At 43.1% G+C, this 26,456-nt stretch overlaps 1 protein-coding gene across 2 annotated transcripts in view; it reads right to left on the bottom strand.

Annotated features, from left to right (window-relative positions):
• The window catches only part of mthfd1b (methylenetetrahydrofolate dehydrogenase (NADP+ dependent) 1b), an 80,733-nt gene that overhangs the window by 35,260 nt on the left and 19,017 nt on the right, over nt 1-26,456 (bottom strand). For both annotated transcript variants that reach the window (XM_073039451.1, XM_073039450.1), the window contains exons 3-15: nt 24,689-24,748; nt 23,787-23,840; nt 21,712-21,848; nt 18,441-18,541; nt 16,195-16,331; nt 12,912-13,023; nt 9,805-9,932; nt 6,983-7,080; nt 4,704-4,877; nt 3,986-4,122; nt 2,754-2,800; nt 1,245-1,352; nt 522-596 (exon numbers count right to left, since the gene is read on the bottom strand). In XM_073039451.1, coding sequence (XP_072895552.1) covers nt 522-596; nt 1,245-1,352; nt 2,754-2,800; nt 3,986-4,122; nt 4,704-4,877; nt 6,983-7,080; nt 9,805-9,932; nt 12,912-13,023; nt 16,195-16,331; nt 18,441-18,541; nt 21,712-21,848; nt 23,787-23,840; nt 24,689-24,748 — 1,368 coding nt within the window. The remainder of the gene's footprint in view (nt 1-521; nt 597-1,244; nt 1,353-2,753; nt 2,801-3,985; nt 4,123-4,703; nt 4,878-6,982; nt 7,081-9,804; nt 9,933-12,911; nt 13,024-16,194; nt 16,332-18,440; nt 18,542-21,711; nt 21,849-23,786; nt 23,841-24,688; nt 24,749-26,456) is intronic.

A 26,456-nucleotide genomic window follows, 5' to 3' on the forward strand; every position in this document is an offset into this window, starting at 1 on the left:
TTGGATCAGTATCTAGAACATAGAACAATACTACACAGAACAGGCTCTTTGGGCCACGATGTTGTGCTGACCTTTTAACCTACTCCAAGATCAAACTAACCCTTCCCTCTCACATTTTTCTTTCATTCATGTGCCTATCTAAGATTTTATTTTAATTGCTTTAGGTGCATCTGCCTCTGCCATCACCTGTGGCAGAGTGTTCCATGCATGCACTGCTCTCTGTTTAATATCCAACCTTGGACAACCCCCCACCCCCATACTTTCTCCAATCACCTTAAAATTATGCCCCCTTCTATTAGCGATTTCCATCCTAGGAAAAAGATGCTGGTTACCCACTTAATCTGTCTCTTATCATGCGTTGTTATCTTTATCGTCACCTCTCATCTTCTTTTGCTCAAAGAGAAAATCCCCAGTAGAAAAGCCCTACTATTCCCTTGGTAGGCCTTAACTATTTACAGCAGTAAAAAAAGCTGTTCTACTGATTGAAACAGGTTCCTCCTGTTACTGTGTTAGAGCCGTACCTGCAATCTCTTCAGCTGAATGTCACTGAATGCCTTTACACCTTTATTCAAAGGGACCAAACGGTTATACAAAGCCTGCAATGGAAGAGGGAGAGGAGAGATTAGACCATAAGACAAATGAGCAGTCTGCTCTGCCATTTTATTTGCTCTGAACTATTATTTGTCTCGACCACATTCTCCAGACTTCTCTCCGTAACCTCTAATGCTCTTATTAATCACGAACCTATTGAATTCCACATTAAATATCCCTAATGATTTGGTGTCCACAGCTAGCTGTGGCAATGAATTCCACAGATTCATCACACTCTGGCTAAAGAAATTCCTTCTCATCTCTGTTCTAAAGAGATGAGCTTATATTCTGAGGCTGTGCACTCTGGTCTGAGACTCTCCCGCTATTGGAAACATCCTCTCCACATCCACATTTAGGCTGTTCAGTGTTCAATGAGATTCTCTCCCCCTTCCACCCCCATTCTTCTAAACTCCAGTCAGTACAGGCCCACAGCCATCAAAAGCTCCTCAGACGTTAACCCTTTTCATTTTTGCAATCTTTCTTGTAAACCTCCTCTAGACCTTCTCTAATTCGAGCACGTCCTTTCTTAGATATGGGGCCCAAACTGCTCATAATACTCCAAGTGTGGTCTGTCAAATGCCGTATAAACCCTCAGCATTACACCCATGATTGATTGACAAACTCCAATTCCAGAGATTGAAAGGAGACCATACCTTGTCAGACTGAGTAGCCTCGTGGAACATGCGGGCATCGATGGCAGCAGCAACCAGGTTGTTAGCGGCAGTGATGGCATGGATGTCACCAGTCAGATGAAGATTGAACTGCAAGTAAACAGCAAAAGGAGAGAGTGTCACCACTCAAAATCACACAGATGGAATGGTCCCAAAGAAGGGTCTTGGCCCGAAATGTCGACTGTTTATTCCCCTCCATAGATGCTCCCTGCCCTGTTGAGTTCCTCCAGCATTTTATGTATGTTAGGAGGAATAGTTTGCACCCCTCCCACCCCTTCAACCATAGAAATAGGAGTAGAATTAAACTATTCAGTCCACCTAGTCTGCTCTGCCATTCCATCATAGCTGATTTATTACCCCTTTCAAACTCATTTTCCTGCCTTCTCCACTTAACCTTTGATGCTCTGACTAATTAAGAACTTATCAACCTCAGTTTTAAATACACCCAATGATTTGCTGTCCACAGCAATGAATTATGCAGATTCACCACCCTCTGGCTTAAAGGAATTCCTCCTTATCAAATGGACTTCTACTGATCTGAGCTCTGGAGTTGCTGGGATGCAGTGAGGAACACAGGGCTCCTTGTTCAGTGTTCCGAGCTTGCTGCAAAGCTGAAAACCTTAAAGTTGGAGAGGAAGGGTACAATTTTGGGAAGTGTGGGGAATGTAAGGGAGGAGTCCTTTTGAAATGGTCAGCAATACTTTGGGGAGATTTTGACAGCAAGGATGGAGATTACAGAGAGAACTATTTTAATTAGTTCAGCACAACCCCTTGACTTGAAGGGCCTGTTCTTGCATTGTACTGTTCTACATTACCTCAGTCAGCAGCCTAAACCTCTGTTCAATGGAGCAACACTGTTGCAGGATGCACTGTGGTTCCTTGCTTATGTTGACTGGAGGCACAAACAAGGGCAGATGCTGGAAACTGTATAGGCTACCTAATTGCACATAGGCTGCCCTGATAGTCCCTCTCACATCCACAAATTTACTTCCTAGGAAGACAAATGCAAACTTTCGTGGAACATCACTGCCTCAGAGTTGCATAGTATCCTTGGAAATACACCCAAGCACCCTAACAGCATTGATTCAGATGCATTTATTTGTCACACGTACATTGAAACATATAGTGAAAATGGGTTGTTAACAAAGGCACAACCCAAGGAAGTGCTGGGGACAACTTGCAAGTTCCAGCATTCCAGCACCAACACAGCATACTCACCATGCTTAGCAGAATTACACAGAACACAACAACAGCATAACAAACCATTCCTCCCTTCCTTATGACATACAGACAGCCACCAACACAAATAGTCCTCCAACCCAAGCCAGGCCTCTGGGCTTCCAGCGGACTTGTCCACTGGGGTACTAGAGTGCCCACTGCAGTACAGTCTACACCAACACCAATCTTGCAGGTTAAGACAGCTTCCGATGACCATCTTCTTAAGGGCAGTAAATAAATGAATTAAATCTCTAAAGTACCATGACACAGTACCTCTTCCATTGGGATAACCTGGGAATATCCCCCGCCAGCAGCACCACCTGTAACACAAGACCAGAAAGCAGGAAATCATATGTAGCCAAAGATTCATCCATTGCCTGCCTACACACCACATGACAGGAAAATGGGAGAAAGAGATTTGCACACTTGCCAAGGATATTTCATTGCCATTTTTCCCCTTCTAATTCCTTCCATTTCTCTCCTGCACTCTCTATATTTCTGAAGAGACTATTCCAATTGCCTACGCCTCTCATATTTCTAATTAAACCTGCAATGACATTTATCATCCAAAATTCCTTAATCTTTGGCTTTCAGCCTTACCAGAACATCTACTCAGTGGCCACTTTACAACAGTGCATTAATCCCTATACAGGAGGTACCTAATAAAGTGGCCATTGAGTTTGTTTGTGGTCTTCTACAGCATTAGCCCATCCACTTCAAAGTTCGACATGTTGTGCATTCATTCAGTGACGCTCTTCTGCATACCACTGTTGTAACATGCAGTTATTTAAGTCTCTGTCACCTTCCTGTAAGCATGAGTCAGTCTGGCCATTCTCTTCAGACCTCTCATTAACAAGGTGTTTTTGCCCACTGAATGATTTTTGTTTTCACACCATTCTCTGTAAACTCTAGAGACAGTTGTGGGTGAAAATTCCAGGAGATCAGGGGTTTCTGAGCTACTCAAACCACCCCATCTGGCACCAGCAATCATTCCACAGTCAAAGTCACTTAGATCACATTTCTTCCCACTTTTGATGTTTGGTCTGAACAACAACTGAACTTTTCAACTGTGTCTGCCTGCTTTCATGCATTGAGTAGCTTCCACATGATTGGCTGATTAGATACTTGCATTGGCGAGGTGTACAGGCATACCTAATAAAGGGGCTATTGTGTGTAGGGGTGAGCTACAACTCACACTAATTGCACAGAATGGCTGTCCACATACCATCAACAAACTAATATGCACGTCTTTGACTTTTAGCACAGAAACACATCACAAACTTTCCAAACAATAAGTAAAAAAAAAAAAACTCTATAGACAAATGGAAGTGGATGTTTAACTGCCTTTTGTATGACCGATTCAAGATAGGTCCAGGGATATAGAAGCTGTTTCTGGTTAGACAACACAGATGTGATTAAGGAGATCAAAATATGAACCGGCTCACTCACATGTAAAAGCAATTCAACCCAGTGTGGTGCTTGAATAAGATTACGGTTTAGGTTACCTTTAATTCCAAAAGTGGGGCCCTGGGATGGTTGCCGGACACAGGCGAACACATTAACGTCCAAGTGAGCGCCGATGGCCTGGGCCAGGCCAATCGTCGTTGTGCTCTTGCCTTCACCCAGGGGAGTCGGGGTGATGCTGTAATAGAAATCAGCAGTGTTACTTCAGTAGTGTATCAACTTGACAACCCTCTGAAAAAGGCTTCGTTCACAAGTTTTATTTTAGGAAAGATGTGGAAGCTTTAGAGAAGGTGCAGAACAGATTTACAAGGACTCTGCCTTTATAAGTAGTATGTCTTATGAGGATATGTTGAGCGAGCTAGGGATGAAGTTGGGACGAGAGGTGACTTGATAAGGCATACAAGACACGAGGCATTGACAGAGTAGACAGTCAACATCTTTTTCCCAAGGAGGAACTAGCTAATACAAAGAGACACAATTTTAAGGTGATGGGAGGAAAGTACAGAGGGGATGTCAGAGATAGAATTTTTACACAGAGTGGTGGGTGCACAGAATGTGCTGCCAGGGGTGGTGGTAGAGACAGATACATTAGGGACATTTAACAGACATAGATAGGCACATGGATGAAAGAGAATTGGAGGGCTATGCGGGAGGGAAGTGTTAAGATTGATCTTCGAGTAGGTTAGAAGTTGGCACAATCTCATGGACTGAAAGATCTTAATGTTCAATGTTCTTTGTTCTAAGTCTTTAAGGACTTACCCTGTGACAACAACATATTTCCCATCTGGTTGATCCTTTAGGCGTTTCAGAGTGGTCAGAAGTACCTTTGCCTTTGACTTGCCGTACAGTTCCACTTCATCGGATAACAAGCCAACTTCCTTTACCACACGGCTGATGTGCTTTGGTGTACAAGATCGTGAGATGACAATGTCACTGGCGGGAAAGAACAATTTTAAAATGAGCAGAATTCAAACAGATCCAAATCAATAACTACATACTCATATTACCTCTCCAAGAGGAGACACAAAGTCCAGATACCAGAATCGTGAGCAAATCAACAAACTGCTGGAGGAACTCAGCAGGTCAGGCAGCATCCGTGGAGGCAAGGAGTTGAGACCTGAAAAAAAATCTTACAGCTGACATCCATATTGTAGGCTCTCATCTCATCTGAAAAAACCCTTTACCTCCACAGGTGCTGACAGATCTGATTAAATAAAATTTACTTTGTTTTGATATGTACATTGGAACATACAGTGAAACGCATCGCCTACCAACTGTCCAGTGATATGTTGGGGGCAGTCTGCAAGTGTTACCGTACTTCTGACACTAATGTAGCCAGAATGTTATTCCTTATAGACAGCAGTGAGATTGAATCTCAGTCACTGGCACTGTAAAGCATTACACCAGCTGCTATGTCATCTAAGATCTGCTGAATTTCTCCAGCAGTTTGTTTGTGGCACCTCTCCGGAAGGTTTGGATACATGTGACCAGAGATTCTGTGCATAAAAGCGGTCAAGGAGACTGATATCAAAGATCTGATATGTAGACCTGCCTTGAGCCAGTCTGAGAGAGGCCTGCGGCACTCTCCAAAAATGCAAACATATAATCCAGTGCAGCATTATCAGAGAGTTACCTTTGCCTCAAGAAGGCAAATTCCACCATGTAGGAGCCACCACCCAGGACATACTCATTATTATCAAAGAGGAGGTACAGGAGCCTGAAGATATGCGCTCAAAGTCCTAGGAACAGTTTCTTCCCCTCCACCAGAAGATTTCTGAATGGTCCATGAAAACTAACTCACTATTTTGCTCCCTTGCACTAGTTTAATTTGTTTTTATTTATTTCTTATGTAACTTATAGTGTATTTAATGTGTTGCACTCTACTGCTGCCACAAAACAACAAATTTTACGACATACACTCAGAGGCCACTTTATTAGATACACATGCTCATTAATGCAAATATCTAACCAGTCAAACATGTGGCAGCAATTCAGTGCGTAACAGCTTGCAGACATGGTCAAGAGGTTCAGTTGTTGTTGACTAAACATCAGAATGGGGAAGGTGATATAAATGACTTTGACCATGGAATGACTGTTGGTGCCAGATGGGATGGTTTGAGCATCTTATAAACTGATCTCCCGAGATTTTCATGCACAACAGTCACTAGAATTTACAGAGAATGGCATGAAAAAAAATCTACCGAGCGGCAGTTCTGTGGGCAAAAACACCTTGTCAGAGGAGAATGGTCATACTGGTTCAAGCTGACAAGAAGGCAACAGTAACTCAAATAAGCATGCATTACAACAGTGGTTTGCAGATGAGCATCTCTGAGTACGCACTGCAAACCTTGAAAAGGATGGCTACAGCAGAAGACCTCAAAAGTACATTCAGTGGCCTCTTCAATAGGTACACGAGGTACCTAATAAAGTGGCCACTGAGTGTATGTTGCTGATAAGAAGACTTATTCTGATCTGAGACATTAAACTGGAGCTCTCAGACGGATGCGAAAGATCCCATTGGACCAGTCAGAAGCAGGGAAAGAGATCTCCCCAAAGTCCTGCCCAGTATTTGGTGTTGAACTGCTAGTAATAGTCTGGCAGTTACCATGTGTTTGTGGGGTCTTGCTGTGTGGAAATCGTCAGGCTCGTTTCCCAAGTTAGAAGAGTGACTGCACTTTGAAAAGTATCCACATTGTCTGGCTGTGCTGGATGGCGTACAAATGTGACAAATAAAGCTAATATTCAGATCTTTTTAATTTTTACTTTTTTCCCTCTTCCTCTCCAGTCCTGATGAATGGTCTCAGCCCGAAACATCAACTGTGTATTCTCCTCCACAGATGCTGCCTGATTGGCTGGGTTCCTCCAATATTTTGTGTGAGTAGCTTTTCACTGCTTCTTGGGACATGTAAAATAATAAAGTAATTTCAATGCCTCTGAGCAGGAGATCAGCACAGTGTAGCAGGACAAGTGAGACGATGGACTAGATGCTTAGTGTCCACTTCTCTAATGTGAGTGTCGCTCAGGCTGCGGACATGTACCTGGGCACAGGCTCCACACGACGAAGCTTCGTGTACTGAATGGCCCACTTGCCAGGCTTGCATTGCTCCAAGAAACGTTTGGCACTCTCGACAGTGTTCTGTTGGAGAGAATGAAAGACTGAGAGTAATGCTTCTGTACAACACAAAGTGGTTCTGCACTGTGCTCTCAGCTCCTCTGGTCCCTACCCTAACAACAGTGCTGCAGAACAGACAGACCTCATGATATAGGTGCATAGTTATTTGAAAATGGTGACACAGGTACATAGGGTGGTGAAGAAGACATTTGACATGCTTGTTGTCATCGATCGGGATACTGAGTACAGGAATTGGGATGTCATGTTACAGTTGCACAAGGTGACATTTCACAGAACGTTATAGCACAATATAGAATGTTCGGCTCACAATGTTTTAACTTACTCTAAGATCAATCTAACTCTTTCTTCCTACATAGCTCTCCATTTTTCACTGAACCATCTGCCTATCTAAGAGTTTTTTAAATGCCCCTAATGCCCCTGGCATTGCATTCCATGCACTCACCACTGTGTAAAAAATATTACCTCTGCTATCCCCCTATATTTTCCTCCAATCAGCTTAAGATCATGCTGTCTTGTAATAACCATCTGCTCTGGGAAAATGTCTCTGGCTATCCACTCAATCTATGCCTCGTCATCTTGTATACCTCTATCAAATCACCTCACATCCTCCTTTACTCCAAAGAGAAAAGCCATAGCTCTCTCAATCTTCCTTCATAAGTCAGGCACTTTAATCCAGGCAGCATCCTGGTAAATCTCCTCTGCACACCCTCTAAACCTTCCACATATTTCATATGAGATGACCAGAACTGAAGACAATATTCCAAGTGTGTTCTAACCTCATGGCCCTTGAACTCAATCCCCCCACCAATGAAGGCCAACATACCATAAGTCTTCTTACCACACTATGAACTTGTGTGGCACCTGTGACGGATCCTTTTGTATGATGTGTTTACCAGTAATGTCAATGATATAATCCAGGTGTACATTTTCACTCAAATGTTCTGTGACTCTGGAGTCACACTGGAGTCCATTCATTCCTCAAACCAAAATGAGCAGACCAAGTCAGCCCACCAGCCACAGACATACTTCCATCCACCCATATCTCTAATAAAAGTTTTTGAGTGATTTGGCTTTAGATGATTGTTTTCCTATGAATTTTACCTGGGCAGAGCACAGTCGCAGCTAGCTTTGAACTCCAGCAACAAGATGACAAAAATCTAGTAAAAGTGCAGAGAAAGAGAACAACTTCTTTTCTTAAAAAGTGCTACAATCTGTGATCTAGAATGAGCTGCCTAAAAGGACAGAGGAAGGAGACTCAATCTTAACTTTCAGGTGTAGAGGGTGGCACTACAGCACCAGCTGGAAGATCAGGGTTCAATTCCCACCGCTGTCTGTAAGGAGTTTCCACGTTCTCCCCATGACCGCATGGGTTTCCTTTGGAAGCTCTGGTATTGTCCCACAAAACGAAGATGTGTGGGTTAGGGTTACTGAGTTGTCAGCATGCTATATTGGTACTGGAAACATGGTGCCATTGATGCTGTCCAGCACGATCCTTGCTGATTTGACGCAAGTGAAGCATTTTACTCCATGTTTCGATGTACATATAATCACAAGACGATGAGACACAGGCGCAGGATTAGGCCATTTGGCCCATCAAGTCTGCTCCACCATTTCATCATGACTGACCCATTTTTCTCTTAATCCCATTCTCTTGCCTTCTCCCTATAACCCTTCACACCCTGATCAATTAAGAACCTATCAGCCTCTGCCTTAAATGTACCCAGTGACCTGGCCTCTACAATCGGCTGTGGCAACCTGTCACCACCTGTGGCTGAAGAAACTCTGCCTCATATCTGTTCTAAATTGACATCCCTCTACTTCGAGGCTGTGCCATCTGGTCCTAGAGTTCCCCCACCAAAGATAACATCCTCTTCACATCCACTCTATCTAGGCCTTTCAACATTCGATAGGTTTCAATAAGATTCCCCCACCTTCTGAATTCCAGCAAGTACAGGCACAGAGCCTTGAATCATGCTCATTTGATAACCCTTTCATTCTCGTTAACCTCCCCTGAACTCTCTCCAATGTCAGCACATCCTTTCTTAAATAAGGGGCCCCAAAACTGCTTACAGTATTCAAGTGAGGCCCTTATCAGTGCCTCAGCATTACATCCTTGCTTTTATATTCTAGTCCTCTTGAAAATAAATGCTAACATTGCATTTGCTTTTCTTACCAATACAACCTTCACATTAACCTTTAGGGAATCCTGCAATAGGATCTAGAAAATTGTTTATGCTTTCATTCCTTCTACCAAAGTGCCGTGCAGAACACCACTAGTCACCGGCAGCCAGTTCAATAAGGATCCCTTTATTCCCACTCTTGGCTCCCTACCAATCAGCCAATGCTCTATCCAGCTAGTACCCTTCCTGTAATAACCTGAGCATTTACGTTGTTTAGCAACCTTGTCAAAGGCCTTCTGAAAATCTAAGTGATTTAGATCATTTTTTAGAGATCTGTTTTTACTTTGACACAAAGGAGTCTTTTTCTGTTGATCACTGTCAAAAAAGCCAAATTAAATCCTGTGTGATTCAATGTTATAAAACAATAAAACATGAAAAGCTCCGGGGGGTGGGGGGGGGACTTTTTATAGGCACTGTATATGTGAGGGAAGGATTAGATTGATCTTGTAGTAGATTAATATGTCAGTTTTGCATTGTGGGGCAAAAGGCCTGTACTGTACTGTAATGCTCTATGTTCTAAAACCAGAATGACAGTAGAACCACTCACCGCCATGAGCATACAGACAGTCATTGGCCCCACACCACCAGGCACTGGGGTAATGAACGAAGCCACCTTCTTGGCCTCACTGTAGTCCACATCACCAACCACTCGCTTTCCACTTGGCTTTGTACTGTCTGAGAAACAACAGTATAGAAAATGACATATGTGTTAGAGGGACAATATTTCAAGGCATTTATACACTGAACATCAAGAACTCAGGATGCATTAGATCAGGAAATTAAAGCTCAGTTCTGGCCCTTTGGCCCATAATGTTATGTCAACCTTTTAATCTATTCTGAGATCATCCAATTCTTTCCTCCTATGTAACCTTCCATTTTTTGTATCATCTATATGCCTATCTAAAGGTTTATTAAATGCCCCTAATGTATTTGCCTCCAACACTAACCCTGGCAATGCATTCCACACACCCACCATTCTCTGTGCAAAAAACCTACTTCTGACACCCCCCTCATACTTTCCTCCAATCACCATAAACTTATGCCCGTGTATTAGCCATTTTCACCCTCAGAAAAAGTTTCTGACTGTCCTCCCAATTCATGTCTCCTATCATCCTCTACACCTCTATTAAATAAACTCTCATCCAAAGAGAAAAACACTAGCTCAATCAACCTATCCTCATAAGATCTCTTGTCCAAACAGCATCCTGGTAAATTCTCTCTGGACCTTCTCTAAAGCTTCCACATTCTTCCTGCAATGAGACGACCAGAACTGAACACAGTTATAGACCGGAATCTAATCAAAGGGTTTGTGGAGAAGTGGGAAGCAGATTAAATCATACAGGGAATAATTTACTGGCTGGAATTTTACCAAGGTGTTCAGTAATTTTCTGATGTAGATTAACAATGGATTCCCATCAGGTTTCCATAAGGCATCAAGTCCATAGGCATCTCCTGCAATCCAATCCTAAATTCAACTGTTTATTTCTCTCCATAGATGCTGCCTAGCCCACTGAGCTCCTCCAGCATTTGGTGTGTTGCTCAAATTCAACTACAAGTTGGCCATCTTTTGGGCATGAAGTTCAATTAAAACCCTCAGTAAAAGTTACAGTCCTTAAGCAAAAACTTTCCAGACATTTAAAATTGAAGCTGAGTTTCTTGTCATATGCATAAGTGCAAAGAGAAACTTACTTGCAGCATCACAGTCGCATCAGCTAAGCAGCATTTACAAGAACAACATAAATTAAACACAAGTTATGTACAGTTTTTACAAAGAAATATAATCAGAAAAAAATTTGAATGCTAAGTAATCAAAGTGATCAGTGTTGCTAAACTGTAGTGATTAGGTTGCTTCAAGAACCAAATACTGGAAGGGAAGGAGTTGTTCTTGAATCTGGAGGTGTGGGACTTCAGGCTTCTATACCCATCTGATAGGAGCTGCGAAAAGATGGCATGACCTAGATGGTGGGGTTCTTTGAAATATGTACATTAGATATTTAACCCAAACTCTTGAAGCACCCTGCACCTTCCCACATACCTCATATACAGCCAGCTTCACTTATTCATGCAAAACATCTGCTCTGGGCCCTATATCATTGCTGGCTAGAAGACGATGCCTGTTGGTTCATCTGATCATCACACATTCACCCCACAATTTCTCATGCACCCACCACTCAGTGTGTTAAAACTACACCCACCCACCTTTGCCCTCCCAGGTCCCAGGGTCCTGACAAGCCCTGGCATCCTTTAGAGGCAAAATGATGCAGCTGGTAGAGCTGCTGCCTTAAAGCTCCAGGGAGCCAGGTTCCATCCTGGTTTTGGGTGCTGTCTGTGTGGAGTCTGCACATTCTTCCTGTGACCATGTGGGCTGGCATGTTAACTGGTAATGATTTATTTCCCCATAGCGTATGGATGAGGGGTGGAATCTGATGGGAAATAATGGGAATGCGAGGAGTGCAAAATGAATTAGTATACATGTGTGGTTGATAGTGGGCAGGGACTCGGTGGGCTGGAGGACCTATTTCTGTGTTGTATCTCTTCAGCATTAGATAGCGTGGACATGGAGAGGCTGTTTCCAATAGTGAGCAAGTCTAGGATGACAGCCCCCTTTTAAACAGAGTTCCAGTCAAGAAGGCACCAGCCAACAACGCTACCTTGGGTGACATCTCCCAGATAGTCCACAAAACTGTTTCTTTCACTTCTTCTACATATTCTCTTTATTTTAATTGTGTTGGAGCCTGTGATCTACAGTTTGAAGATCGATTGAGTGATCTGGCGCTTTGCAGTCCCTGTGAAGATTTCAGGAAGCGAGTGGCCACAAGCCCTGGAAGCCTCCAGGCAGGGCAAGAACCCATGATCGACTTCATTTCTCACCGATTTGGGTGGTCCTTCACTCTCTGATGTTGTCGGAGAATACTACTGAAGTACTGGATCTACGACTTATGGATTGGGACTGTAGCTTATGTGGACTCATTCAGTTTTGTGTTTTATATTCTCTCTTTTGTCCATTCTTTCTTGTTGCCATTTACATGATTTGTTTTTTTTTTTGAATGGGGGTTGGTTTTGCCCGATTTTTTCTGCATGTGTAAGGGGTGGTTGATGTGTTTCTTTGAATGGTTTCCATGGTTTTCTTTGTTTCATGGCTGTTTGGAGAAGATGAATCTCAGAGTTGTATACTACATACATACTTTAATAAATGTACCTTGAACTTTGAATGAGGAGGAATTCCTTTAGCCAGAGGGTGGCGAATCTGTGGAATTTTTTGCCAAAGATGGCTGTAGAGGCCTAGTTGTTGGGTCTATTTATAAAGGGGAAGTTAATAAATTTTTGATTGGTGAGGGTATCGAAGGTTGCAGGGAGAAGTCAGGAGAATGAGGTTGAGAGGGATAATAAATCAGCCATGATCAAATGGCATTGAAGACTGGATAGGCCAAATGGACTAATCCCACTACAATGTCCTAAGGCTTCTAAAATTTGACCTTGATTCAAGGTGAAAACAGGCAACCAAAGGAATTGGCTTTAAGAAGTTTCTCGACCTGTACGAGAATTAGAGGATCAGACATTAACACACTGGATACAGGGGCAGGTTTGTGGGACTGTTTGTCCATGTCTCTTCCTCCTTCTTGCTTTGATTCTCTACTTACGGTTTCTACTTACCAGGAACATGGTTTATTCCACAGTCGATGACCACAGCTCCAGGTTTGATCCAGTTGCCTTTCACCATTTCTGCTTTGCCAGCTCCAACTACCAGGATGTCTGCTCGGCCAACCTAAAGATAATGGCAACAGAGGGAATTATGTCTGTGCAAGGTAACACAAATGAGTGGTGCTCTTTCTTCTGGGAAAAATATAAGCCTGTTATTAGGCAGTACTTTTCCTTTAATGTGGAAGAACGTACTACAAAGAACTACAATTAAACAATAATGGAGCTCCTTCTCATGTAACTTATGGCAATCCCGCTCATGTGGAAGTACGTTTGGGAGACCAGCTAGATAGTGCTGTGGGGGCTGCAGACATCTGCAAGGTGGGAACAGAACATTTCCACATGCCTTGTCTCCCACCCCGCCCCCCTGAGCTGCAATCATCAATGGCTGCCTCAAGCCTAGCGCAGTAGACACATTATTTCACTGAGTCAGTGAGGCCAGCTGACCTATGCCCCGTCACTCTCCCTTCGCAGCTGTTTCTGTGATCCTCTCCCACACTGTTTTTGCTCATTTTGGACTTACAAATTGTTCTCAGGAATGGAACCCCACCTGAGCCAGGACAATGCCAGTATTGAGCCACAGAAGCTGGCCAAAGAAGTAGATCCTAAGTGAGCAGAGTGGTAGAGAGACAGAAAATTTTGAACTTGAGAACATTTTAATCTGATTGAATTACAAATCTAGAAGCCCAATGTAAGAAAGTCCAGAGAAACCTCTTCACACAAAGAATGACAAATCTGTAACATGCTGTCGTGTGGATTAGTAAAGACCTGATAAAGTGGGATGCAGTGGATGGGAGAAGACTTGGTCAAGCTAACCAGTAGCAACTGCTCTGCAAAGACTGAAAAATATTGCAGTTTTGAACACAGCTCAATTTATCAGGGGAGGGGGTAAGGGGAGGCAAGTTCTCACAGTGAGAGGAGTGAGGTCAGAGACTTGAGCCATAGTTTCATGGAGATAGTTAAACTGATATAAAAGATAAACTGAGTAACAAATTCTGTATCTAAATGAAATACAGAACAAATTAGAACACTACCAACTGTAGAGTACCATAAAACTGCATTAATTCTTAATAGTTATTCACAGAGGAATTCATCCAGTGCACTCCTGAACAAAATCACACAGACACCAAGTGTAGATAATGGACTGCCTTCATACAATGCTATCGATGATTGCATCCCCCAAATCTTCATTTTCATTGTAACATTCAAGGTGGTTGTCGATTACTTCAAATTTTTATTTCCTAACTTGTTAGCATTTTTGTTAAGTGACTGTCCTCACTTTCAAGGACTCTTCATCTTACATTTTCAATATTTATTGCTTATTTATTTATTTTGATTATTTTCTCTTGTGTGTTTGCACAATTTGTTGTCTTTTGCACATTGGTGGTTTGTCCGTCATGTTGGATGTGGTCTTTTTTTGATTCTGTTGTGTTTCTTGTATTTACTGTGTGCACCCGCAAGAAAATGAATCTCAGGGTTGTATATGGTGGCATACTGTATATATACTTTGATAATAAAATTACTTTGAACTTTGCTAAAATAATGAAATCATTTAATTTTCACTCCTGGCATCTCCAAGCCTGAATGCTTGAAACCACAGTGAGCTCAACAGTTTGGAATTGGCTTACTGCTTATTTCTCGCTAATTATCAGTGACAAAAATCACTGCTTTTTGAACACAAACACATGCAACTGATGTCATTTAAAAACCTGTTCACTCTGCTCACTCTAAGCACAGTGGCCACTCCAGTGTGTGCGATGGATACTAGTTAGAACCTGTTCGGCAAGTCTCCTGCCCGGATTAAGCAGCATAGTGCCCCAAATAAACAAGGGGAATCCCAGTAATTTTTTAAATTAGTGTTTGTTCTTTACAAGTTTTCCCAAATAAGTGCTGCCTTAGCTAAATGGAATCCATATTCTAAAGATCCTTAAAGCAGATCTATGGTGATTCAGAGAATCTTGCACACTGCTGCCATCTGGTGACTGGATTAGGAGAAATTCTCATCTCACTCACATTTCAGACACAGGCAATACCAATGTCTCCCCAATGTCAACAGTGAATATTATTCTCTACCATACCCCTCCCTATTTTCCCATTCATCACCCACCAACCCCTTTCCCTAAACTACTCCCCTCCCTCTCCTGGCTCTATCTGACCATGATCTGTCACCTCATCCAGTTCTACCTATTCTACCTATTACCTACCAGACCCTTGCCCCTCTCCTCTTTCTATTGGCTATCTTCCCTTTACCGTCCCATTCCTGATGCAGGAAACCATCCTGAAACTCCCACCATCTCTTGTCCTCCACAGATGCTAATCAATTTATGTCTGTATTTCGCTCTGTTTGTATGTCCATCTTTCACTCTTTCTGGCTCCCGATTTATTTACAAAACTGTGCAAAAGTCTTTGGCAGATATATACAGCTAGGGTGCCTAAGACTTCTGTACAGTACTATAGTAATTTTATGTACTGAACTTTACCGCTGCAAAAAAATTCATAACATAAGTGAGTGGTGATAAACCCAATTCTGATATGGGTCTCTATTGTGGACTGATAATGGGAAGGGGGCAGGGAGAAAGGAAAAGAGTGGGAAGCACCAGAGAAACATACTGTAATGATCAATAAACCAAATAACCTTGCCTGGTGTCTCAGGGCTGGGTATGTCTGCATCTGTGTCACACCCCTGTCCCTAGCACTCTTTCTCTGCCTCCTGTCCCACACCCCTTCCATGGCATCCCACGCTCACCATTCCCAACATCCTTTCCTTCAGCCAGATTTACAAACTCACTCTCCGCTCCACATTGACAAATACAAATATGCAAAAGTCCAAGGCACCATGTGTGTGTGTGCGCACGCACGCCAAAGACTTCTGTATAGTACTATATATATTGTGACATATTGTTGTTTAGCTCCAGGTTCCAACAAATGCAGTCTCCGGAAGATCACGTCACTGATGAAGTGGCTGCAATTGGTTGGGTTTAGGACATATGACTCAGAGCTCGCTTGCTGTCTTTCCATCTGTCTTTCTGCCACCTGCTTTTCTGTCCATCCGTCCACCCACCCGCCTTACTATCTATGGCAACTTGAAGTAATTTGCTATGCCTGCACTGTACTACTGCCACAAACCAACACATTTTCAACAATTTACCCAATCAGTGATAATAAACTTGATTCCAATTCTAGACTGGGTGTATTTTTATCTACTCTTTTTAAAGAATGGTTGTCAGTGTTCTCTTACCTCACCCTGGAGGTCTGCTGTCTTAGAATGGCAGGTGGTCACCGTGGCATTGTTCGACACCAGCAGGTCACGCATGGGAGCGCCAACAATCTTGCTCCTCCCAATAACAACTGCCTGGGAGCCGGGTATCTTCACACCTGTAACAACAGGTTAAGGCAGAGATCACTCAGGGCCAGAACAATGTCAGCTGTGTTAATTGACCTGTGTTTCAGAACCAAAGCATAGGAGGCTTCACAGGGTAGATATTGAGATATTTTCACTGGTTAGTGAGCCACAGACATAACTACAAAATGAGGGTCTGCCTATTTAAAATTGAAATGCTTAGGAATTTCATCTGCCAGTGGGCAGTGAACATTTGGAATATTTATGGTGGAATATGGTAGATAAATATTTGAAAGATTGAATAATTAAGGTGTATGGGGAAATGGCACAGAAGAGGAGTGAGGCCAACACAAATCAGACATGATCATACTGAATGGTGAAGTTGGGTCAAGGGACCAAATGTATTAATCCTGCTCCAATTGGCTTGTGTTCTTATATCATTTTAGCTCCTAGTTTCAAATTGTTTATCATTGCAAACAGCAATACCCCAATTTACCAAAAAGACATGTAATTTTTCTTAAAATTTCTATGACTAATTAATTCACCTGTCCATTCCCCACAGGCTCTTCAACCAAGCAGTGCTGCTGCTGGAAGGCAGCAAAGGAAGACGTCTGTATGAGTAGGTGTGCAGCAGTCATAGATCACTACAGCACAGAAATAGGCTCTTTAGCCCATCTAGTCTGTGTCAACCGTTACTGTGCCTAATTTCATTGACTTGCACCTCAACCATAGCCCTCTGATCCAACCGCTAATCCAAACTTCTCTTAAATGTTGCAAGTGCATCCACCACTTCCGCTGCCACCTCATTCCACAATTGCAACACCCTCTGAGTAAAGACACTCACGTTCCCCTTAAATATTTAATGTCTCACCTTTAACTTATAATCTCTGCAAAGGGCAGCACTACTGAGGCTAACAAGCCCACATGCCACCCCTCCTGGAAAGTGGAAGTGACCAAGGAACACAAAGTTAATTCCAGAATCTGAGATTATCCTTGTGTCTAAAAGCAGATAACTTTAAACTTAAGCTTAGGGCCATGTTTAAAAAGCAAATAATATACTCAAAGTCATTTGCCTTCGATTTAGCCTTTCTGCCATCACCATTTCTCCACCCATATTTCCAACCGATTTCCTGCTGAATTCTTTGATCACCTTCCTCACGATCCACGACTCTGAATTTTTCTATCGTTTGAACTCACGAAGCAGCCCACTTACAGGTGGAGAGTATCCTAAACTGGCTGCATCACTGCCTGGAATGGAACCACCAATGCCCAAGAACAGAAAAGGCAAGCGGTGAATACAGCCCAGTCTATCACAGGCAAAGCCCTTCCCATGACTGGGTACATTTATATGGCAAGCTACCACAAAAAAGCAGCAGCACCCATCAAATAACCCACCATCCAGCCCATGCTCTCTTCTCATTAATGCCATCAGACAGGAAGTACAGAAGCCTGAGATCTCAGACCACCAGGTTTAGGAACAGGTTATCCCTACAATCATCAAGTTCCAGAGCCAGCATGAACTCTACGATCTACAGACTCACGTTCTCAATATTATTTTTTATTTACAGTTTGTTTAGATTGCACATTAGTTAGTTGTCAGTTTATGTGTAGTTTTCGTAGCTTCTATTGTATTTTCTTTATTTTTCATGTTAATGCCTGTGAGAAAATGAATCTCAAGGTAACATAATTACTCTGATAATGAATCTACTTTGAACTGTAAAGAGGATACAGTGATCTCTGTCAAGGCCCCAGCAATCTCCTCTCGATTAGCAAGGGTGTCAAAGGTTACGGGGAGAACACAGGAAAATGGGGCTGAGAGGGATAACAATATTAGCCATGATGGAGAGGTGGAACACTCGATTGGCCAAATGGACTAATTCTGTTCTGATGTCCTATGGTCTCAATAACCTGTGATAGATCCCATCAGGCTTAGTGACTTGTCCACCTAAATGATCAAGCCACTTCTCACTATCATCCATGTCCTCATATCCTTAGAAGTCCAATTATCTCAGTCTACAATAAAGCTCAATGACTGAGGCCTCAACAGAGATCGACTGTAATTACATGTTGGAATAAATGGAAGTAGATGAAAGCTTATTATGTTTTCACATCTCCACGATCTAATAATCAGACTCAGCTCCTACCAGTCTGTTTGATCAGCTCCAGGCAGCCTTTGGGAGTACAGGGGATGAAGCAGTCATTCAAGTCTCCTCGAGCCAGCTTCCCCGCATTGATGCTTGTTAACCTGGGAGTTTGTGAAAATGGGTGTTAAAAATTACAGATACATCAACTCAAGAAAGGCAATCAATAAGGTGGGTGGTCATAGATGTACCCAAGAACCAAGTTTACTAACACTAATACATTCACATTTATTTATCACACTTACCATGAAATATAATGATGAGAGTCGTTTATGTTAACAGCCAACACACCCAAGGATGTGCTGGGGAATGCCCATAACTGAAACGTCATGTAATTTGTTGTTTTGCACTAGCAGTGAATTGCAATACATTAAAAATACTATAAGTTACAATAAAAAATATTTAATAAAAGGGACCTTCATGATGGATGCCATCTTTTTGAGGCATCACCTTTTCGGTCTAAATCTAGAGGGCATAGGCTTAAGGTGAGAAGTGAAAGATTTAAAGGAGATCCAAGGGTTGACTTTTTGCACACAGAGGGTGGTGGATACGTGACAAGAGCTGCCAGATAAAGTGCTGGAGGTACATACAATCACTAACTTTAAAAGTCATTACATGGGAGTGGGCCAAATGCAAGTAAATGAGACAGGCTCAGGTTGGCATGGATGAGAATGCTGTGTAACTCTGACCATATTGATCCCAAAATACCTTACAAATCTGGATAATCTGGAGTGGTGTGTTAAAGGTTTAGAGGATTAGAGGATATGTGCTATGAGGGGAGGCTGGATAAACTTAGATTGTTTTCTCTGGAGCGGCAGAGGCTGAGGGGAGAGTTTAAACAGAAGAAATTCTGTAGATGCTGGAAATCCTGAGCAACACACACAAAATGCTGGAGGAACTCAGCAGGTCAGGCAGCATCTATGGCAAGGAATAAATAGTCAATGTTTCGGGCTGAGACCCTGCTTCAGGACTGGAAAGGAAGGGGAGAATGACAGAATAAAAAACTGGGGCGAGGGGAAGGAGGATAGCTAGAAGGTAGTGAGTGAAGCTAAGTGGGTGGGAAAGGTAAATGGCTGGAGAAGGAGGAATCTGATGGGAGAGGAGAGTGAACCGCAGGAGGAAGGAAAGGAGAGGACCTGGGGGAGATGATAGGCAGATGAGAAGAGGCAAGGGGCCAGAGTGGGGAATAGAAAAAGAGGGGAGGTGGAGGAATTTTTTTTAGCAGAAGGAGAAATCAATATTCGTGCCATCAGATTAGAGGCTATCCAGACAGAATATAAAGTGTGGCTTTTCCACCCTGAGGGTGGCTTCATCATTGGCACAAGAGGAGGCCATGGATAGAGGCTTATAAGATTATGACAGGCATAAATAGATTTGACAGCTAGTATCCATTTCCCAGGGGTGAAATGTGTAACACCAGAGGGCATGGCTTAAGGTGAGACTAAGTTCAAAAGGGGTGTTCTTTAATAAACAAGAGTGGTGGGTACCTGGGATGCACTGCCTGGTTTGGTGGTGGAAGCAAATACAACAGAGGCCTTCAAAAGGCTCTTGGAAAGGCATGTGAATGTTTAGAAAATGGAAGGATAATGGACATGGTTGATCAGAAGTGAAGCCCAAATTGAGGGGTTAGGAGTGGGGTTGGGGGGGGGGGGGGGAGGGCGGCGGCGGTGTGTGTGTGTGTGTGTGTGTGTGTGTGTGTGTGTGTGTGTGTGTGTGTGTGTGTGCGCGCGTGCGCGCACTTAGCAAATAAAATTGTGCTTTAATTTTTCAGCTACTCCAGACTCAAAACATTGTTGACTCTTAAACACAAGAGATTTAGCAAATCAGCACACACAAAAACCAACAGATCATGCAGCATCTATGGAAAGGAATAAAACAGTTGATGTTTTGGGCCAAGACTCTTGATCAGGACTGGAAAGGAAGGGGGAAGAAGCCAGAATAAAAACAAGTAGAAGCTGGGAGGTGATAGGTGAAGTCAAGTGGATGGAAGAGGGAGGAAGTGGGAGGTGATAGGTGAAGCCCAGTGGGTGGGTGGGTGGGTGGAAGAGGGGGAATAAAGTGAGAATCTGGGAGGTGATAAGTGAAAAGGGTAAATGGGTTGAAGAAGAGGTACCTCAAAGGAGAGGAAACTATGGGAGAAAGGGCAGGAAGAGAGGCCTGGGGGGTGGGGGGGGGGGAAGAAGAGAGGGTTTGACCATCAGTGAGAAGAGTTAAGAGGGGAGCCAGAGTGGGAAATGAAAGAAGAAAGGGGAGGGAAAGAAATTACCAGAAGTTATACCATCAGGTTCATACCATCAGATTGTTGGCTACCCAGACAGAAGATCTGTTGCTCCTCCAACCTGAGAGTGGCCTCATTATGGTAGTACAGGAGGTCATGGACCAACACGTCGGAATGGGAGTAGGGATTGGAATTAAAATGATTGGCTACAGGGAGATCCTGGCATGTTGTGGATGGAGCGAAGGTGCTCAACAAAGCGGTCCCCCAATCTATGTCAGGCCTTACCAATGCAGAGGAGGGCACATCAGAAGCACACAGACTTGTTGGTAAAGTGCAGATTATGGAACACACAGAAAATGCTGGTGGAACTCAGCAGGTAAGGTAGCATCTATTGATATTTCAGGTCAAGATCCTTTAAGACTACGCCTATTCCCTTCTGCCTACACAGTGCCCATCCCATACCCCTCCATTCTCTGCACTTTCAGATGCCTATATAAACACCTCTAGCAAATCAAATACACAAAAGAGTTTCAACGTTGGAAACCTTGAGCAACACACACAAAATGCTGAAGGAACTCCTGATGAAGTGATTTGGCCCGAAATGCTGACTGTTTATTCCTCTCCATAGATGCTGCTTGACCTGCTGAGTTCCTCCAGCATTTTGTTGACTCTTAACTGATCTTCTTACGAAGAATTCATATGCAAGGTTGCCAATCTGAAATGTTAACTATGTCTTTGCTCCAAAGGTGCTTTCTGGCCAGCTTAATCACAAAGAGAAAGTCTGCAGATTGAAACACAAAATGCTGGAGGAACTCAGCAGGTCAGGCACCATCTATGGGAGGAGGAAATGGCTGACGTTTTGAGCCAAGACCCTTCATCAGGGTTGGAAAGGAAGGTGGAAGAAACCAGAGTAAGAAGGTGAGGAGATAGGGAGGAGTACAAGCAGGTAGGTGATAGGTGAAGTGCTCATACTTGACTGCTAGTTACTGGCCCCTTCTGGGGAACACAGGGAGTAGAGTGGATCTGACACCATGTGCATAAACACCTGACCCATACCCATCAACATCCTTTTCGGGGGCAACAGCATTCGTTACTTTCTCAACATCGATTGGATTAATGGAGTCCAGTGGGAGCTGTACAATGAGTCCGTGCACACTAGGGTCTTCGTTAATGTGAGTGATGTTACTCAACACCTGCAACAATCGAGAATAGGCCAGTCAGCAAGATAACACAGCAAGGGATCCCAAGCGAGGGATGGCATGATAGTGAACAATTAGCATAACACTATTACATTACCAGTGACCTGGATTCAATCCCCACCACTGTCTGTAAGGAGTCTGTATGCTCTCCCTGTGACCACATGAGTTTCTTCCAGGTACTCCAGTCTCCTCCCACATCCCAAAGATTAAATGGTCATATGGGTGTAGTTGGGTAGCGTGGGCTCATTAGGCTGGACTGGCCTGTTATTATGCTGTATCTCTATATAAAAGACATCGCACTCCAGGGAATCCACAGACACATTAACCAGGGACCTTTGACTGAATGGACAAACACTCAGATCGAGTTCACTGACCACAGAATGGCACTCTTGAACCTGCTACCTCAATGTCAATTCAACAATGCTCCCTAACAAATGGGCTTAACTCACCTTGTGTAAGTTGGGCCTGCTTCCCTGCCCTATAACTTCATGACTCAAGCAATATCACAAAGATAATCAAGAGAAAACACAGGGCTGAAAACACGCCTGGCTGCCCATTAGCAGAAACAAAATACTTCACTGATTATCCTCAAAGAAAGTGAATATTTATGGAGGAGGTCAAACGTTGACTGCTCCTTTCAACGGATGCTGCCCGACCTGCTGAGTTCATCCAGCTTTTTTGTACGTCTTGATTTGACCACAGCATCTGCAGTGTACTTTGTGTTGAATATTCATGTGACCCTGGAGTGGCTTTTGTATTGAACAACAATGAATGCAACATCACTTTTTGTACTAGGTAGTCATTACTACTTACAGAACAGTACAGGCCCCTCCAACCATGATGTTGTGCTGATCTTTTTAACTATTCAAAGATCAATCTAACACTTCCCTCCATCAGAGCCCTCAATTTTTCTATCATCCACATGCCTATCTCAGAGTTACTTAAAATCTCCTTAATGTATCTGCCTTTACCACTACCCCTACAGGGCATTCTATGTGTAAAGAACTTAACTCTGACATTCTTCCTATGCCTCCCCCACCAATCACCAATTATTTGGTTCCTATTTTATTTACTACTCTATTATTTTAATATGTTCCTTATAGTAACTTCTTTTTGCACCACTTTTACTTACTACTTACTTATTTATGATTGTAACTTACAATTTTTTTATGCTGTTACAAAACAAAACAACTCACAACATATTTCTGATCCTGATTCAACCTTGCAGTTTGGAACAAGGGCACTGCTCAATTTGTACAAAAATAGCTCATCTCCACCAGGGTGCAATGTAGTGCTCTCATTTAAACCAAGTGACCCAAGCTCCTGCTACTAGCTGTAACCTAGAAGGTGAGGGCAAAACAGAGATTCCCGGATTAAATTTCCCACTCACAGAACAGAGACTGGAGTACCTGTACTGCAAGGGAAAGCAGTGGCCCTTGTTTGTGGATTGCAAAACACAACAGGGAAAGATGGAGTAGGTTAGGGCTTTATTCCCTGGAGTGCAGGAGAATAGGAGGAGATTTGATCATGGTATACAAAATAATGAGAGATATAGATAGGGTAAATGTAAGCAGGCTTTTTCCACTGGGGTTGGGCGAGACTAGAACAAGAGGAGGAACTTCCTGACTCGGAGGGTGGTGTGAGTGTGGAATGAACTTCCAGCAGAAGTGGTGGAGGTGGGTTCAATTGGAACATCTAAGAGAAGTTTGGAAAGTACATGGATGTGAGGGATATGGAGGGCTATGGTCCAGGCATGGGTCGATGGGACAAGGCAGAACATGTTGAACTATTGGACTAGATGGGCTGGATGGCTTATTTCTGTGCTGCAGTGCTTTATGCTTTCCTGAATGGAGAGGAGAAAAATTTCTCGGCGGTGGGGGCATAGATAAACAAATGGAAGAGTAGAACAGAAAATGCAGAAGCTGTACTTGCCTCATCTTCAGTGGCAGTTTTTGGCAACTTCATGTGGTTGGCATTCATTCCAATCTGCAGGGAGAGATATATATCATCAACAAAGAAACACAACCTCTTCAGTCAGGAAAGCTCACCAACACCTCTACTTTCTGAGGAGTCTGAAGAGAGCTGGTCTATGCACAGCTTTACTCAGAATTTCTACAGGTGTGCAGTGGACAGCATCCTGAAGTGCTGCATCACTCTGTGGTACAAAAACTGCACTGTGGCAGACAGGGGAGCTCTATAATGGGTAGTTAAAACTGCTCTGCACTTACCCGCCATCGAGGAAATATATATAGAAAGGTGCCAGAAAAAGGCAAGCAATATCATGAAGGATCCCACACACCCTGCTCATGGACTGTGAATTCCCATCAGGGAAGATGCTACACAGTATCTATGCTAGCACCACTAGACTCAAAAACAGTTACTTCCCCCAAGCTGACAGGCTGATCATATTCCAGTAATTAACCCACCCCACCATCACCACTTGGCATCACTTTATTACAATCAGTCTATGTACACTCAGTGGCCACTTTAGGTACACCTGCAGATAAATGCAATTATCACATGGCAGCGACTCAATGCATAAAAGCATGCAGACATAGTCAAGAGGTTCATTTGTTGGTGAGTCCAAACATCAGAATGGGGATAAAATGTGATCTAAGTGACTTTGACCATGGAATGATTGCTAGTGTTAGGCAGGATGGTTTGAGTATCTCAGAATGTGCAGATCTTCTGGGATCTTTAGTCTGATAACCAACACCAGAGTCACATTAGGAGGTAGGAGAGCAGGAAAAAACATCAGTTTTGACAGCTGCATTCGAAAGTCAGTGCAGTTAACCTGGTTAATCAAAAGTGAAAATGTTTAAAATATTTCATACCTCAGCAGCTGCCTTCAGTTTCATACTGATGTACAGGTTCGAATCATCCCTGTCTCCAACCTAAAAGGGAATGAAAGAAGGAGAATGAGAGGCGAAAAGGAGCATGAGCAAACTGAAGAATAGGAAGCAAATGAGGGAGAGAGAGAGAGATAGGGAGGAGCAGAAAGGGGATGAGTGCACAGCAATGGATGATGGGATCAGAATGCATAGGAAGGGAAGGTGACAGATGAGTCTCGTGACTGAGGTGCTGGATTGATGTGGGTGACAGAGACTGGCAGTTAATATAGGCAGAAATAGAAGCATAAGGTGACTGAGAAAAAGAATGAGAATGCAATTGTGCAACAGAGATAATAAATTAAAATCTGCAAAACACTCCTTATTAAAAAGAAACTGATATGACTATGGCCCAGTAATACTGATCATATTCTAAATCTACTGTTTGAGGAATTTAAATTTATGTAATTAAATATGGAATAAAAGGCGGTCTCAGTAATAGTGATCATGAAACCACTGAACTGTGTTAAATCCCACCCGACTGACTATTGCTCTGTAGGACAGGAATCTTTATCCAGTGTAGGTAATGCTGGGAGTACTCAGCAGGTCAGGCTACACCTGTGGTAGTGTTTCCGATCAGAGGCCCTTTGTCAGACTTTAAAAGTTAACTACATTTCTCTTCCCATGGATGCAGCCCGACCTGCTGTGTATTCTGCACATTTTTCCCTTTTATTTTAGATTTCCAGGTTCTTCTTTTTAAAAAATATTTGCACAGCAATGTGATATGGCTCAGCAGGTTTGACGATGAGGGGATGTAATGTTGGCCCGGATGCAACACGAGAACAATAAACAAAGGAGTACGGAAGCAAGGTTAACGAAGTGGTGAGATGGATGGGCCAAAGTTGCTTAGGCCAGCACTTAGTCACGCTCTACACATTTGGAATTTCCAATCAAATTACCAGCAGTGGTCCATATAGGTTGTGCCCAGAGCTGGAAAAATTTATTATTCTTGCATGTCAAGTGCCCTGTTCAGGTGCTCAGCAAATGTAGGACCATGAAAGACTCAGAGGCAGCCCCACTGTGCCAAGCAAGTGCGCCATGCAACGGCTCAATATAATCGCCACCTCAATGCACTAGTCAAGCACCTTGGCCAGGAAATTAAATGATAATTGGCTATGCAAAATTAAGACTCAGTGCTTCAGGCCAACTTCCCATAGAAATCTGCCTTTATGAGAGGAAAAAATGGGAGCAGGCCCCTCAAGCCAGCCCCACCATTCAATATGATTATGGCTGATCTATGTTGGCCTCAATCCTTCTTCTGTGCCAGTTCCACATAAACTACATTATAGTGTAGCTGTTAGTACATGGCTTTACAGTGTCAGTGGTCACCGACTGGAGTTTGCATTCCATTCATTTCTATAATTAACTTGACTGTTCTCCCCGTGACTGTGTGGGTATCCTCCCACAGTCCAAAGACATCCTTTTAACGTCCATTCTATTTAGGTCTTTCAACATTCAACAGGTTTCAATGAATTTTCCAAAGCACCGCAGCCCTTTATATTGCAACCATGTTTATATCTCCATCAGCTGAACTAGTTACACGAATGAGCTAGCCCTTTCAAGGGACCCCAGAACACCCTCAGACTCACTGGTATGGATGTGAGAGGTCAGCTTCAACTTTACAGTTCACACCCATTCATTCCATGCACCACCCCAGCTCAATGTCTTGCTGCTTTACCCATCACACAGCTGCTCCTCTTGTCAGCATTAACCT

This window comes from Hemitrygon akajei, chromosome 3 (assembly GCF_048418815.1).
Source record: "Hemitrygon akajei chromosome 3, sHemAka1.3, whole genome shotgun sequence".
NCBI lineage: Eukaryota > Metazoa > Chordata > Chondrichthyes > Myliobatiformes > Dasyatidae > Hemitrygon > Hemitrygon akajei.